Here is a 17,448-nt window from a genome sequence, read left to right on the forward strand (position 1 = left end):
CTGGCCCATCGCCCGGGGTGAGGTCCCCGACGTCGGTACCGCGTGCGGTGCCGACTGCGGCCACCTCCCAGGAGGGCTCCCCGACTACGTCGGCGGAGGGAGCTTCGCCGATGCGGGCGAGGGAGTCTACCTCTCGACGCCCCCATCGTGGACGTGGCTCCACGGAGTCGAGCCGGGCGAGGTTGCAGACACAGGTTCGTGAACTTGTGTCTGACACCGATGGTGAGGCCTCGTGGGAGGAAGAGGAAGACCCCAGATATTTCTCTGATAAGGAGTCTGAGGGTCTTCCTTCTGATCCCACTCCCTCTCCTGAAAGGCAGCTTTCTCCTCCTGAGAGTCTGTCTTTCGCTTCCTTTGTCCGGGAGATGTGTACGGCCATCCCCTTCCCGGTGGTTGTGGAGGACGAGCCCAGGGCTGAAATGTTTGAGCTCCTGGACTATCCTTCTCCACCTAAGGAAGCGTCCACAGTACCCATGCACCATGTCCTCAAAAAGACATTGCTGGCGAACTGGACAAAACCACTAACTAATCCCCACATTCCCAAGAAAATTGAGTCCCAGTACCGAATCCATGGGGACCCAGAGCTGATGCGCACTCAGTTGCCTCACGACTCTGGAGTTGTGGATTTGGCCCTAAAGAAGGTTAAGAGTTCTAGGGAGCATGCTTCGGCGCCCCCGGGCAAAGACCCTAGAACCTTTGGGAGGAAGGCCTACCATTCTTCTATGCTCGTGGCCAAAATCCAGTCTTACCAGCTCTACACGAGCATACACATGCGGAATAATGTGCGGCAGTTGGCGGGCTTGGTTGATGCTCTTCCCCCTGAGCAAGCCAAGCCTTTTCAGGAGGTGGTCAGGCAGCTGAAGGCGTGCAGAAAATTCCTGGCCAGAGGGGTGTATGACACCTTTGATGTTGCGTCCAGGGCCGCTGCTCAAGGTGTGGTGATGCGCAGGCTCTCATGGCTGCGTGCCGCCGACCTGGAGAATAGACTCCAGCAGCGGATTGCGGACTCGCCTTGCCGTGCGGATAACATTTTTGGAGAGAAAGTCAAACAGGTGGTAGAGCATCTCCACCAGCGGGACACCGCATTCGACAAGTTCTCCCGCCGGCAGCCTTCAGCATCTACCTCTACAGGTAGAAGATTTTTCGGGGGAAGGAAGACTGTTCCCTACGCTTCTGGCAAGCGTAGGTACAATCCTCCTTCCCGACAGCCTGCGGCCCAGGCAAAGCCCCAGCGCGCTCGCTCTCGTCAGCAGCGTGCGCCTCAGCAAGGCCCCTCGGCTCCCCAGCAAAAGCAAGGGGCGAGCTTTTGACTGGCTCCAGCAGAGCATAGCCGAAGTCCAAGTATCAGTGCCGGGCGACCTGCCAGTCGGGGGGAGGTTGAAAGCTTTTCACCAAAGGTGGCCTCTTATAACCTCCGACCAGTGGGTTCTTCAAATAGTCCGGCAAGGATACACCCTCAATTTGGCCTCAAAACCTCCAAATTGTCCACCGGGAGCTCAGTCTTACAGCTTCCAGCACAAGCAGGTACTTGCAGAGGAACTCTCCGCCCTTCTCAGCGCCAATGCAGTCGAGCCCGTGCCATCCGGGCAAGAAGGGCTGGGATTCTATTCCAGGTACTTCCTTGTGGAAAAGAAAACAGGGGGGATGCGTCCCATCCTAGACCTAAGGGCCCTGAACAAATATCTCGTAAAAGAAAAGTTCAGGATGCTTTTCCTGGGCACCCTTCTCCCCATGATTCAGGAAAACGATTGGCTATGCTCTGTGGACTTGAAGGATGCCTACACACACATCCCGATACTGCCAGCTCACAGACAGTATCTGCGATTTCAGCTGGGCACACGTCACTTCCAGTACTGTGTGCTACCCTTTGGGCTCGCCTCTGCGCCCAGGGTGTTCACAAAGTGCCTGGCTGTGGTAGCAGTGGCACTTCGCAGGCTGGGGGTGCACGTGTTCCCATATCTCGACGATTGGCTGGTGAAGAACACATCCGAGGCAGGAGCCCTGCAGTCCATGCAGATGACTATTCGCCTCCTGGAGCTACTGGGGTTTGTGATAAATTATCCAAAGTCCCATCTTCTCCCAGTGCAGAAACTCGAATTCATAGGAGCTCTGCTGGATTCCCGGACGGCTCGCGCCTATCTTCCAGAGACGAGAGCCAACAACTTGTTGTCCCTAGTCTCGCGGGTGCGAGCGTCCCAGCAGATCACAGCTCGGCAGATGTTGAGATTGCTGGGCCACATGGCCTCCACAGTTCATGTGACTCCCATGGCCCGCCTTCACATGAGATCTGCTCAATGGACCCTAGCTTCCCAGTGGTATCAGGCCGCTGGGGGTCTAGAAGACGTGATCCACCTGTCCATGAGTTTTCTCAAATCCCTGTATTGGTGGACAATCTGGTCCAATTTGACTCCGGGACGTCCTTTCCAAATTCCTCAGCCACAAAAAGTGCTGACCACGGATGCGTCTTTCCTGGGGTGGTGAGCTCATGTGGATGGGCTTCACACCCAAGGAAGCTGGTCCCTCCAGGAACGCGATCTGCAGATCAATCTTCTGGAGTTGCGAGCGATCTGGAACGCTCTAAGGGCTTTCAGAGATCAGCTGTCCCACCAAATTATCCAAATTCAGACAGACAACCAGGTTGCCATGTATTACGTCAACAAGCAGGGGGGCACCGGATCTCGCCCCCTGTGTCAGGAAGCCGTCAGCATGTGGCTCTGGGCTCACCGTCACGGCATGGTGCTCCAAGCCACATATCTGGCAGGCGTAAACAACAGTCTGGCCGACAGGTTGAGCAGGATTATGCAACCTCACGAGTGGTCACTCAATTCTCGTGTAGTGCGACAGATCTTCCAGGTATGGGGCACCCCCTTGGTGGATCTCTTCGCATCTCGAGCCAACCACAAAGTCCCTCAGTTCTGTTCCAGGCTTCAGGCCCACGGCAGACTGGCATCGGATGCCTTCCTCCTGGACTGGGGGGAGGGTCTGCTGTATGCTTATCCTCCCATACCTCTGGTGGGGAAGACTTTGTTGAAACTCAAGCAAGACCGAGGCACCATGATTCTGATTGCTCCCTTTTGGCCGCGTCAGATCTGGTTCCCTCTTCTTCTGGAGTTGTCCTCCGAAGAACCGTGGAGATTGGAGTGTTTTCCGACCCTCATCACACAGGACGAAGGGGCGCTTCTGCATCCCAACCTCCGGTCCCTGGCTCTCACGGCCTGGATGTTGAGAGCGTAGACTTTGCCTCTTTGGGTCTGTCAGAGGGTGTCTCCCGCATCTTGCTTGCTTCCAGGAAAGATTCCACTAAGAGGAGTTACTTCTTTCAATGGAGGAGGTTTGCCGTCTGGTGTGACAGCAAGGCCCTAGACCCTCGCTCTTGTCCTACACAGACCCTGCTTGAATACCTTCTGCACTTGTCTGAGTCTGGTCTCAAGACCAACTCTGTAAGAGTTCACCTTAGTGCAATCAGTGCATACCATTACCGTGTGGAAGGTAAGCCGATCTCAGGACAGCCTTTAGTTGTTCGCTTCATGAGAGGTTTGCTTTTGTCAAAGCCCCCTGTCAAGCCTCCTACAGTGTCATGGGATCTCAATGTCGTTCTCACCCAGCTGATGAAACCTCCTTTTGAGCCACTGAATTCCTGCCATCTGAAGTACTTGACCTGGAAGGTCATTTTCTTGGTGGCAGTTACTTCAGCTCGTAGAGTCAGTGAGCTTCAGGCCCTGGTAGCCCAGGCCCCTTACACCAAATTTCATCATAACAGAGTAGTCCTCCGCACTCACCCTAAGTTCTTGCCAAAGGTTGTGTCGGAGTTCCATCTGAACCAGTCAATTGTCTTGCCAACATTCTTTCCCCGTCCTCATTCCTGCCCTGCTGAACGTCAGCTGCACACATTGGACTGCAAAAGAGCATTGGCCTTCTATCTGGAGCGGACACAGCCCAACAGACAGTCCGCCCAATTGTTTGTTTCTTTTGATCCCAATAGGAGGGGAGTGGCTGTAGGGAAACGCACCATATCCAATTGGCTAGCAGATTGCATTTCCTTCACTTATGCCCAGGCGGGGCTGGCTCTTGAGGGTCATGTCACGGCTCATAATGTTAGAGCCATGGCTGCGTCGGTAGCCCACTTGAAGTCAGCCTCTATTGAAGAAATTTGCAAAGCTGCGACGTGGTCATCTGTCCACACATTCACATCTCATTACTGCCTGCAGCAGGATACCCGACGCGACAGTCGGTTCGGGCAGTCAGTTCTTCAGAACCTGTTTGGGCTTTAGGATCCAACTCCACCCCCCGAGGGCCCTGTTTGTTCTGTTCCAGGCTGCACTCTCAGTTAGTTGGTAAATTTTTTTAGGTCAATCTCAGTTATGTCCTCGCCGTTGCGAGGCCCAATTGACCATGGTTGTTGTTTTGAGTGAGCCTGGGGGCTAGGGATACCCCATCAGTGAGAACAAGCAGCCTGCTTGTCCTCGGAGAAAGCGAATGCTACATACCTGTAGAAGGTATTCTCCGAGGACAGCAGGCTGATTGTTCTCACAAACCCGCCCGCCTCCCCTTTGGAGTTGTGTCTTCCCTTGTATTGTCTTGCTACATACTGGACTGGCCGGCTCGAGCCGGTTTCGGGCGGGAAGACGGCCGCGCATGCGCGGTGCGCGCGGGCGCGCGAGGGCTAGCAAAGGACTTTGCTAGTGAAGATTCCGATTGGAGGAGCTGCCGTGGACGTCACCCATCAGTGAGAACAATCAGCCTGCTGTCCTCGGAGAATACCTTCTACAGGTATGTAGCATTCGCTGCGTTCTAAAATCAGTGTTCTCTCTAAACATGGAGGGACTTAAATGTTTGGTCCAGCACCTCTTTTTATGAGAGACTGTATGTTTGGCAGAACTTCCTATAAAATATTGTGGGAATTCTTCACGTGTTGACTTGGATGTTTAAATTCCCTTCTCTAATATGTAGTTTCACTGCAAACCCCACTGAAACAGGTCAATTAACAAGGGGAAAGTGCACTTTCCCTTTCCTCTTAAATAGGCCTGACACCACCAACCACCCATTTTCTCCTTCTCGAAATCCCAGCGCCCAGATCTTTCTCCCTTCCTTCCTCCTTACCAGTACTTCCCCATACCATGCACATGGATAGAAAAACATAGCCCTAACCCCAAACAGGCAAAACGGTTTTCCTTGGGCCATCCACTGGCAGCACTTTTTCCTCCTCCCCACCCCCCAGAGGTAGTATTTTCTTTCTAGCCCATCTTCCCCAGAGGCAGCATAACTTTTTTCCTCTTGGCCCCCTCCACTGACAGCACTTACCCCAGGGGCAACTCATAGCAATCTGCAGCCTGAGGCTAGGAATGAGGTGGTATTCCCCCAGGCACCCAAAAGAGAGGGCCCCCTGAAAACTCTGATCAGGAAGGAAAAAAAGAATGCAATTTATATATTCCTCAGCAATACAAAAAAAAAAAACCCTGCCAACATTGGTTATACTCAACAAAAATGATCTGAGTTAAATTATGTTGCCTGGAACTCTACTATTAAAAGAAAAATACTGACCCCTGACTCTGCATTGTCACAGTGTTAAATGCAAGCAGGTGGAAATATTTTTTCACTCAACAAATAGTTAAGTTCTGGAACTCTTTGTCGGAGGATGCGCTAACAGTGGTTAGAGTATCTGGGTTTAAAAAAAGTTTGGAGAAATTCCTGGAGGAAAAGTCCATATTCTGCTATTGAGGCAGACATGGGAAGTAACTGCTTGCCCTGAGATTTCTAGTATGGAGTATTGCCACGATTGGGTTTCTGCCAAGTACTTGTGATCTGGCTTGACCGCTGTTTGGAAAATAGATGGACCATTGGTCTGACCCAGTATGCCTACTCTTACGTTCTTATGTATTCTGCATCCACAGGAGCCTTCCTCATGCATCAATGGGTGCAGAGTGAACTAGAGCATTTCTACCAGCTGTGTTCCCAGATATTCAATGCCAGGCCATGTTCAAGCACTGGAATTGAATATCTGGGCATATGCAGTCGGCTAAAGCAGAGCTGGTTAAGTGCTTTATCCTCTTTCAATTCACCAGACAAAAATATTTAGATTGTGATTATCGACTCAGGAACAGCACACGCTCCTTCCACTGCCAGACACGTTGTTTAAAGTAGATGGGTTTTTGTTTGCGTGATAACTATATAAGATGTTTAGACCACTGGTGTTAATTCATTTTGAGTGGCGTGGGCCCTTGCCCCACAGCTGCTTTATGAAGTAACACAAAACCCTGCAAAAAGACACTCAACCTATACAGAAAACGTAACACACCATAACACCCCTAACCCACATAGTGCAATAAATATTACACTGGGCCCTAGAGCACCAATATACCTGCTACGGGGAAACTGGAACAACAGACAGTACATGGCAGCAGAATCCTTCACCTCAGTTGCACATGCAGAACATGGACAGATCCTCACCAGATACAAAATAGGGGACCACAAAAAAACAACAACATGCAGACAAAAACTGAAATGGAGACCCCCCCCCCTCGCTCCAACCAAGAAAGCCAGACTACAAGCAGGGGCAATACTGTTAAGAGAGAAACAGAAATGTACATTTATTTATTTATTTATTTATTTATTTATTGCATTTGTATCCCACATTTTCCCACCTTTTTGCGGGCTCAGTGTGGCTTACAATACATTATGAATAGTGGAAATACAATTTGTTACAATTTAGGTTATGGATTACATTGTGAAGATTTGACAAGATGAAATCAAAATCATTAAGGAATTAGTCAATTGAGAAGAACAATGAGACAGTGGAAGGAGAGAAAAGAAATTAGAGGCGCTATATGAAGTATGTGGTGTACATTTTTCTGTGAGTAGAGGTATGAGTGTGGTGAGATTAAGGGTTGAGAGTTCATAAATGGATGTATTAATGTATTACTGAACAGTGAGTGTGAGCTTTATGTGTTTTGGTTCTTTCCGTAAATTTTCTCAAAAAGATGTGTCTTCAATGACTTGCGGAAGTTGGTTTGTTCATAGATCATTTTCAGGTTCCGCGGCAGTTTGTTCCAGTACTGCGTGCTCATGTAAGAAAAGGTCGTTGCGTGTAACGTCTTGTATTTCAGGCCCTTACAGTTAGGGAAGTGGAGGTTGAGGAACGTTCGGGATGATCTTTTAGCGTTTCTTAGTGGTATGTCTATCAATTCAGACATGTAGGCTGGGGCTTCACCGTGAATGATTTTGTGGACTAATGTGCATACTTTGAAAGTAATGCGTTCTTTGAGTGGGAGCCAGTGTAGCTTCTTTCGCAAGGGTTTTGCACTTTCATATTTTGGTAGTCCGAAGATAAGTCTGGCTGCTGTATTCTGGGCTGTTTGAAGTTTCCTCAGGATTTGTTCTTTGCAGCCTGCGTATAGTGAGTTGCAGTAATCCAGATGGCTGAGTACCAGGGATTGTAGTAGGCTGCGGAAGACGGATCTTGGAAGAATTGTCTTATTCTTTTCAGTTTCCACATGCAGTAAAACATCTTTTTGGTTGTGTTGTTTGCATGGGTTTCGAGTGTTAGGTGGCGGTCAATGGTAACTCCAAGGATTTTTAGCGTTTCTGAGATTGGAAGGTTTAGGTTAGGTGTATTTATAGCGGTGAATTCATTCGTGTTGTATTGGGAGGTAAGTATCAGGCATTGAGTTTTTTCTGCGTTTAGTTTCAAACGGAATGTATCTGCCCAGATGTTTGTTCATGGTACGTAGACTTTGGTTGATTTCATTGAAGATTTCTTTGATGTCTTGTTTGAAAGGGATGTATATTGTTACATCGTCGGCGTAGATATAAGGGTTAAGGTTATGGTTTGATAGGAGTTTTGCCAAGGGGGTCATCATTAGGTTGAAGATGGTTGGTGAGACAGGCGATCCTTGTGGTACTCCACATTCAGGTGTCCATGCAGCAGACGTGGCTGAGTTTGATGTGACTTGGTATGAACGTTGGGTTAAGAACCCCTTGAACCAGTTTAGGACATTTCCTCCCATGCCAAAATATTCAAGTATGTGTAATAGGATTCCGTGGTCTACCATGTCGAAGGCACTAGACATGTCAAATTGTAGGAGGAGTATATTGTTACCTGTTGCAATCATTTGTTTGAATTTAGACATGAGGGTGATTAATACTGTTTCTGTGCTGTGATTCGATCGGAATCCTGATTGGGCATCATGCAGTATTGAGTGTTTGTTTAAGTAGTTGGTGAGTTGTTTAGTTATCACTCCTTCGGTTATTTTGGTTATTAGTGGTATGGATGCTACTGGTCTAAAGTTGGTTATTTCCCTTGCGCTTTTCTTTGTGTCTTTGGGTATAGGGGTGAGTAGAATTTTTCCTTTTTCTTTTGGGAAAAGTCCATTTTGTAGCATGAAGTTTACGTGGTTTGTTGGGTCTGTTATGAATTGTTGAGGAGCTGATTTCATGAGGTTACTTGGGCATGTGTCTAGTTTGCAGTGGGATTTGGCATATCTTCTAAGTGTTTCAGAGATATGGTCTTCTGATAGTGGTTCGAATTCGGTCCATGTTCGGTCTGCTGGGTATTCCGTCTTCTGGGTCTAGACAATCTAGGAGTGTGGCGTATTCAGTAGGGCTGGCAGGTATTTGGAGTCTTAATTGTATAATTTTCTCCTTGAAGTATTTCGCAAGGTTGTTATTTGTGACTGGAGTGGTGTCTAGCAGTTTGTTTACGAGGTGGAAGAGTTTGTGTGTATCTTTGTAGTTTGGTCCTATTATTGTCTTGTAGTGTAGTCTTTTGGTCTGTTTTATGGTATATTTGTATTTCCTCCGAAGTAGTTTCCAGGCATTTAGTGTTTGTTCGTCTCTTTTTTTGTTCCATGCACGTTCTAGTTTCCTAACTTGTGTTTTAAGTTTTTTCAGCTCTTCGGTGAACCATGGGTTTGATTTTTTTCTGCGTGATGTTCTGGTTTGGATTGGGGCAATTTTGTCTAATATTGTTGTGCATAGAATGTCCCATTCTTGGAGGAATTGGATGGTGTCAGCATTGGTTGACCATTCGTTCTGGTAAATCTGTTGCCAAAATGTTGTTGGGTCTATTTTTCCTCTCGTGGTGTAAGTTGTTCGCTCATGTTTATTGATGGTGTTTAGGTGTGTTTTTTGCCATTTGAGAGAGACATTTGCTTTATGGTGGTCCGACCATAATGTGGGTGTCCATCTTGTGTTGGTGATTGTGATAGCTGAGTCCGGGTCGAATTTGTGTGTTATGATGTCCAGTGTATGTCCTTTTTCGTGTGTTGGTTGCGTGTAGGGTGCATGTAGATCCCAGAGTTTTAGGAATTCTTTGCATTCTCGTGTGCTTGTTGAGGTGTCATCTTCAAGGTGTAAATTGATGTCTCCTATTATAAGTATGTTTGTGGCAGATATACATGTACAAAGCAGGCACTTCTCAATCTTTAAAAAGTATTAAACATAATTTTTTTCATTTCTACCTTTGTTGTCTGAGCACGTTAATTTTCTGATTTGGCTGGTCCCAGTCTCTTCCACTTTTCTAGGTTGGCTTTTCCATTTCTTCTCTTCTCGTCTTCCTTACCTTTTCTACATCTGTCTGGTGCTGATCTTTTGTTTCCCCCCTCCCCCCACCCCATTTTTCTCTTTTTTTTTTTTTTTTTTTTTTTTTTCATTTTTATTTGTAATTTTATTGAGTCATTTTTCTCTACTCTGTGTTTATCACTCTTTTTCTGACCCTCTAGTCTTCAGTCTTCATTTCACATTTTCTCCCTCTCGGCTTTTTCCATCTTCCTCTCATTCCCTTTCCAGCACTCCCGTTGCCCCTTCTGTCTCTCCTTTCTTAGTCCCCCATCCTCTGTAGCTGGACTTGGAGAGTAGAAAGGTAGATGATCAGAATTGAAGGTTTGGTGTACTGACTCCACAGCCCTGCTCTGTACTCACCCTGTTAGCCCTCATCTACCATCCACTGCATCTCATCACCCTATCAGCCCTAGCTCCATCCCTGACTCTCCTTCCTCCATTGCCTCCAAGGCCATTCTTCCATCTCTTATCTTATATCCCATGTCCTATTGTCTCTCTTTCACAATCTTTTCAGCCCCATTTCCACCCTGTAAATTAATTAGATCTGCCCCTCCCGTTTGGGCAGCGGAAGCCAGGGGCTCTCCCTAGTAAATCATTTGCGTGTTCCCACCAATTACTCTGACCTCATACTCCTCCAGACTGCTCTTACACAGTCCAGGAATTAATGAACTCCATAATCAGTAGGACTCGCTGGGATATAAGAAGATAGTTTATTTCAATCTTACCATTAGCAGTACAGGCAAGTCAAGCGTTCACATAATGGAACAGCATATCATGGCACGTCCTCTCTTTCTAGCCTTCTGGAGTCTTCTGATTCTAATACCCTTTTGACTCCCATTTTTATACTATTTTGGCTTCATTGGTTCCAATGGACCCAGCTGTCTCAACAGGGCTCCTAGCCCTTATCAGTTTAATTAGAATGACTTCACATGTTCTTAAGCCCTAAGTATAAACAAAATCTCTTGAGAGCCCATCTGTGAGATGATCTCACAGACCATTTTGCTCTCTTCAGCTCCCCCCTTTGGATCTTCTCACCCGGGGTGCAGCTGACCCAGCACTATCTCTACATAACTATAGCAACTCTTGCTCATGACGTCTTGCAGGTGCCAGTCTCAGGATTGTTTATAGAGTAGATTGCCCCCACCCTCTGTCAGTTCTCAATTACCTCATTTCAGCACTTGCCACAGTGAAATGTAACTGTGTCAAAGGTGATTTTGATTTTTAAGAAGCCTAGCTCTTATTATGAGCCATTGGCCTGTATTTCACTTTGAGCAAGGGCTAGCAAGGCTAACATATTTCTTCAACCCTCACTCAACTCATTCAGAGACCCCCATCCCCTTTCAATGCCTCATCCTCTCTCCAGTCTTCCAGGTCATTCGCATTATGTCTGAACCGTCCTCACAGTCAAACCCTTTCCTCTTATCCCTCATTTATCACCTTCACTCATTCTCCCAACCCATCATGTACCCCCACTCATATTTAAAATATCAAAACTCCCACTCCCATCTATCCATAATTCCCTGCTCTGCTCCTCAACACTCTCCCATTCAGCCATCAAGTCCCAGTCATTTTCTGCTTTGTTCCCCTTCCCTCCAAACCACTAGTCCCATCCATCTTCTGCTCCTTCTCCCTCCCCCACCCATGTCCTCTAATCCCATCTGTCTTCAGCCCCTCCCTCCCACTCACCCACTTCCCCTAGTCCCATTCATCTTTGCTCCCTCCCCCCACACCTACAACCCCTTGTCCCATCCATCTCCTTCCCCCTCCCTTCCTCCCTGACACCCCTAGTTCCTGCCATCTTCTGCCTTTAGTATCTCTTATCCATTCTCCTCTCTTCATGTCCCCCATCATTCCTTCTGTGTCCCTCTCTGTTCTGTCCAGCAATTCCCCCCGTCCCTATTTCCTTCAGTCAGTATCTGTGCCCCCATCTTTCCCCCTGTGTTCATGTTCCACCTTCTCTCCAGCTCCTCCCTCTTCTTTCCCCTGCACCCCCACCCCAGGGCCTGCATCTCTCCCTGTCCTCACCCCTACCCCCACCCCTCTCCATGGTACTGCATTTTTCTCTCTCTCTATGGATCCAGAGTCTTTCCCAATTTCCCCCCTCACACACACACACACGTCCCATTGTTCTTTGCTCCCCATTCTAGCATGTGTCTCTCTCTCTCTTTTTCTGTCTAGTTTCTCTCCCCCATCAGAGCTCTCACTTTCCCCTCCCTGCAGTCTGGCATCTCTCTCCCTTACCCCTCTCCCATTAGACTTGTCTTTTTTTACCCTTCCCCACCCCTTCCAAATTTGCAGGTATGCATCTGTCTCTCCCCCCCCCTCCCTTATAACCCCATGGGGTCCAGTATCGCCCTCCCCTTCAAATCTGGCATCTCTCTCCCTTATCCCCCCTCCCTGTGGTCTCATTTTTGTTTTTACCCTTTCCCACCCCCAAAAAAACTACAGGTATACATCTATCTGTCTCGCTCATTATCGCTCCCCTACCACCACTGCTGCTGCTACTGCCGCAGCATTGGACTCTTCCAATCTCTCTCTCCTTCCAGCCCCGTGGCCCCCTCACCGAGTCTTCCAGTCCCCCGAGCCACCGGTAGCCTCAACGAGAAAGCAGCTCTTGAAGCCCTTCTCTCTCCTACAGCTTCCCGCCTAAGCAGGAACAGGAAGCTGAAGGAGAGAAAGACTTCTGGGGCAGGCCTAAAGCATTAAAGCAGTGTGTATACTGCTTTCTTGCTGAGGCTGCCGGCGGCTCGGGGGGGATTGGAAGACATGGGGGTGGGGGAGCGATACCAGATGCCGCAGGGCTGGAAGGAGAGAGAGAGAGATTCTGCCTGCAGCTACACCACTCAGTTGGGGCAATGCCAGGCAGGAAAAATGGGGTCAGAATCCCAATACTTTCCACTCGGGTGGCAGCTCGTTTGGGGGGGGGGGGGGGAATGGGACTTACATACCGCCTTTCTGAGGTTTTTGCAACTACATTCAAAGCGGTTTACATATTATATTCAGGTATTATTTGTACATAGGGCAATGGAGGGTTAAGTGACTTGCCCAGATTCACAAGGAGCTGCAGTGGGAATTGAACTCGGTTCCCCAGGATCAAAGTCCACTGCACTAACCACTAGGCTACTCCACTCCCCCCAAACTATGTCCAGGATTTGGGTGTTCGCAACCCTTGGGATTAAAGTGTGACACCCCCTCCCCTCCCACCCCACAAAGAAGTGAAAGAGACAGCTTCATAAGCTATGGCCAGTCCCATTACAGCAGCAAGCAGGTCCCTGCAGTCACCTAGAGGTTGGTACAGTGCACTGTAGAGAAGGGAATCCAGGCCCATATCCCATTGGTAAACGTGGTGGAAAGTGTGAGCCCTCCAAAACCCACCAAAAACCTACTGTACCCACATACAGGTGATATCTGCATCCACAAGGGCTGTCGTAGTGGTGTACACACTAGAATTTGGAGGGGTAGCGGTGAAATGTGTACCTGGAACCTTTTTATATGAAGCGCACTGCAGTGCCCCCTAGGATGCCCCACTGCTCTGATGGGATGTCTGTGTGGCCAGTGTATTAAGAATCCTGCCCCTCCCCTCCCCCAATACGTCCCAATGACTTAAGTCCAAAAAGATAGACACACTGAGTACCACAAAGTCTAGCAAATGGCCATTTTTGAAACAAAACGAGATACTTTTCGCTATATTTATCACTTGAATTTTGGACTTGTTGGTTTTAGACGTCTTATCAAAAATGCCCCTCTTGCTGATTTTGGGAAACCAAATGCAGTTTTCTTAACCCCAGGAACAGGCTCTACGACCGTCATTCCTGACATTATATCCCACATTGAACAAGGGGAAGAGCCGTATATCAGGGATGAACCGGGACCAGAAGAAAGAGAAACTGGGAAAAGCAACTGCTCAGGTGAGTGGGGTAAAAGTCTGAGATGAAGTGTGGCTTGTCTTTATCTGAGCAGGAATGAGGTACTCAGGCCCTTAGACAGGGGCAGAGATCTATTTTATTTATCATGAAACCTCTTTATTGCTATATAACAACAGATGAAATGCACATTTTGCAAATACACAGAAAAGTAGATTAGACCCCCATCCGTCCTCCTCTAAGACTACCATGTTCTATGAATTATGTCATTCAGAACATTAAGTCAAGAAGACAAGCAGCCCTATGTGAGTGGGATCTTCGTATTCAGATCTCCAATGTATTATTAAATTACACGGAGTGAACATTAACTTGAGTCACTGATAGTTTAATCATCTAATAGTTTTCTGTTCAGTGTGGTAATGAACGTGGCAACATTTCATTCTCCAACCTTCTCTGCATCAAACACCCTCCCCTTCCAATCGATATTGACTATCATATTTATTAAACATCTAAATAACCTCACAAACATTTCAGGAATATTAATGAAATCATTTTCTTCAATAGAGTCCCACCGACAGCTCCACTTTGCTGTTTTCTCTGTCTGCCATTGTACCTTTATCAAGTGGTTTGCAATGTAGCCTATGTTTTTAGTGATTGAATTTGAAACTTATGTAACCCCCTGCCTCCCTATGGCCCTCAATACAGAGTATTGTGAGCAGGAGGTAGGCCTGAGAACTCAGATTTGGGGGTGGGGGTGGGGCCTCTGGCAATATAATCCTGGAGTCAGAGTACCCCAGAATACCACCCCAGTAAACAGAAGCAGGTATCTCTGTCTCTTTCTCTTTCTCCCTATCCCTAAATATGAAGTATGTGAGACCTATCTGGTCTGTTTTTATTTTCACGGGGCCTGCAAATCCAGCCAGGGAAAAAACCCAGCCCTGAGATTCAAGCAAGGCACAGTGCAAAAGTTAAAGAAGCCAACAGAATCAGGATGCAAAAACAAAGAACAGATTAGCACATGTAAGTGATACAAGGCTGAAAGGAGAATACAGAATAAACAGACATGAAATCATCAGAGGTTGGTGAAACAGCACAGCAAGGACCTCCTGGTTTATACATGAGTTCCCAGTCCTTTGGAAAAGCTGTTAAAAGGGCCAGATTTGCATGTGAAAACTTTTAAAAAAAACTGACAGCCTTGAAGATCACATATGATTCAGTGTCACTCTGGAGCAAGTACCTTTGTGACAAGAGTAACAATTCAGTATGTTGGCAAGAATTGTGTTCAAGCTGTCGCAGTGGTCAGAAGACACAAGTTCCAGACGATCAGCTGGGTTGTATAGGTGAACTCGCTGGAAAGCTTCAGGAGGAATTTGCTGCTTCAGTGAAACACATTAATGTAAAACCGATCCAGGGCAAGGAATTTTCATCAGATAGAGCCAATGATGACATTCGCATCTTCCAAATGAATTATAGCTGTGACTATCAGGCCGAAGTTCAAAGTGTGCTGTGGAGCCCTGGCAGAGTGATGCTCTGTACCTTTGGAGCAGTTTCACCTCTGCTCATAACTGCGAACCTCACTAATGACTCCTCACAGCCCCCAATGCCATCCACAACACCCTTGCCATGAGATATTGCACTGTTCTTCAAGGAAAATGTTTTATTGTACTGTTTAATCAGGATATGAAGGAGATGGGCCGTGAACCTATTTTTGAATTCTGAGGATGGCCCATCAGTCCACAGAACCTCGGACACATTCCTCATTTCAGGTGATTTTGGTTTGAGTTCCTTTCACGCAGATGTTGCACAAATGCTGGAACTGTGTTCTTCTCCTTGTTTTTGGTATGTGAACAGATCAGGAAGATCTTAGACTATCCCTTGTGCATAGCAGCTGCTTCTCTCGTGCCTAGCATAACTGTAATGTTTATCAGCGACCAGGATATCCAACGTGATGATTTGTTTGGGGAAAACGCGTCACCCCTTCCAGGTATCAAGAAGTTGCATGTCCTCAAGGCATTTCCAAATGGTGAATTGCAGGTTTTCTACAATGCTTCAAGATTAAAGCCAGTCCACCAAAAATGGATACTATTATACCCAAACCAAAATGGCAGACATCAAGATACTAAGTCAAAAAGCTAGGTATTTAAAAAAAAGAGAGGAAAAGGGCTCAGAAATTTGTCGTACGCAATACGTCATACAGCACCCTACAGACAATCTTTCTATCATCGGTTAGATTTACTTCTCTGTATCCCTATCTCATAAACAGCACACTTATCTTCCTTCGGATCACCCAACGGGAACCCTTTTCACTCAATGGCTATTATCTCTTTAAAACAAAACACAATGGGTTACCATCCTTATCAAATTCTTCAAGGAGGCGATCACGTGATGCACCGATAGGTTGAGACGTAATGCAGGGTCATGCATTTGGATGGCAAGAATCCGAGGGAACGGTACAGTATAGGGGGTGAAGTGCTTCAGTGTACGAAGGAAGAGTGGGACTTGGGGGTGATTGTGTCTGATGACCTTAAAGCTTCCAAACAGGTAGAAAAAGCGACAGTCAAAGCCAGAAGGATGCTTGGGTACATAAAGAGAGGGATGACCATCAGGAAAAAGGAGGAGATAGTGCCCTTGTATAAGTCTCTAGTGAAGCCTCATTTGGAGTACTATGTGCAGTTCTGGAGACCACACCTACAGAAAGATATAAACAGGATGGAGTCGGTCCAGAGGGCGGCTACAAAATTAGTAAGCGGTCTTGAATGCAAACATTATAGGGGCATGCTTATGAACCTCAACATGTATACGCTGGGAGAGAGGAGACCTGATAAAGACACTTAAATATCTCAAGGGCATTTATGTACAGGAAGTGAGGCTTTTTCGACTGAAGGAGAGCTCGGGAACGAGGGGGCATACGATGAAGTTAAGTAGGAATAGGCTTAGGAGGAATCTAAGAAAGCATTATTTCACAGAAAGGGTGGTGGAGGCATGGAATGGCCTCCAGTGTCCGAATTTCAAAAGGCATGGGATAAGCATGTGGGATCGCTTAGGAAAAGGAAGAGTTAGGGGTTACAGAGGATGGGCCATTTGGCCTTTATCTATGTTTCTATATGTGCCATGAAAAAGGCCTGCGCTTTATGCTAATATATCCAGCTCTTCAAACTATGTGTAAATGGAGAGTGGCCAGAAGCGGTAAACTCTCTACCTCTACAGTGACTTATTGAAAGACCATGTGGGTTATCGGACTCTAAAAATATGCATTGACAAGGTTTTAAGGTATACAACATAATCTGAATTCTTGTATGACGGTTTTGTGGGGGAGGGACCCCTGCATTGATGTGATCTTTCTTCTCTTCCGCTAGCTTAGTGGGAGAGATGTTGTGGGCTGTTTATATGATTGTTATGGGGGGGGGAAGGGTTGTTGGGAGAGAACTACAGGAGAAATAAGATCTATGGGCAGGCTCTGTTGGTGCACAGAATGACGGTTACCAACTGGGACAGATATAGAAAGCAGCTGGAGTGAGGCTGGGCATTCTGGCTCTAAAATTCAGCCCTCGGTGGTAAGCGTTTTTTAAATCCCATCTGCTACAGCCTTTCTGTAGCTGGATATTTAGCACTGGGCTGTACCCAGGTACCGGCACTGAATATCCAGTTCCAATGTGGCCACTGGTACTTATCCGAGTACCAGCGATATTCAGAAAAATATCCAGATAAAGTGAGGAGAGTGTTTTTGCTGTCTTAACCTTATATTGATTGTTATCTAGTTAATAGACTGAGTATTGCTGCTAACCTGGTTGCTTCTGGCTCCACCAAAACTGCCCTGTCAACACCTGGATAGTGCTGAGATGATCTGTCCAGATGTTCAGGGGCAATCTCTGGATAAGTGCTGCTGAAAATCCAGATATGACCTAGTGTGCAGGATGTATCGGGGGTAGGAGCTGCTCAGTCTTGATAAAGGGTTGTTGCTTCATCACTGTGGAAGAAACTCCCTGATAATCACAGATTATAATCAGTGGTGTTCCTTGGTTTGCTGCCA

At 47.1% G+C, this 17,448-nt stretch overlaps 2 protein-coding genes across 2 annotated transcripts in view; one reads left to right on the plus strand and one right to left on the minus strand.

Annotated features, from left to right (window-relative positions):
• LOC115463276 (zinc finger protein 271-like) overlaps positions 1–17,448 on the minus strand; it is a 972,359-nt gene that overhangs the window by 88,680 nt on the left and 866,231 nt on the right. The window lies entirely within an intron of this gene.
• The window catches only part of LOC115459995, a 112,242-nt gene that overhangs the window by 9,827 nt on the left and 84,967 nt on the right, over positions 1–17,448 (plus strand). The window contains 1 exon segment of the mRNA XM_030189859.1: positions 13,344–13,463. Coding sequence (XP_030045719.1) covers positions 13,344–13,463 — 120 coding nt within the window.

Source organism: Microcaecilia unicolor, chromosome 1 (genome assembly GCF_901765095.1).
Source record: "Microcaecilia unicolor chromosome 1, aMicUni1.1, whole genome shotgun sequence".
NCBI classification, from domain to species: domain Eukaryota; kingdom Metazoa; phylum Chordata; class Amphibia; order Gymnophiona; family Siphonopidae; genus Microcaecilia; species Microcaecilia unicolor.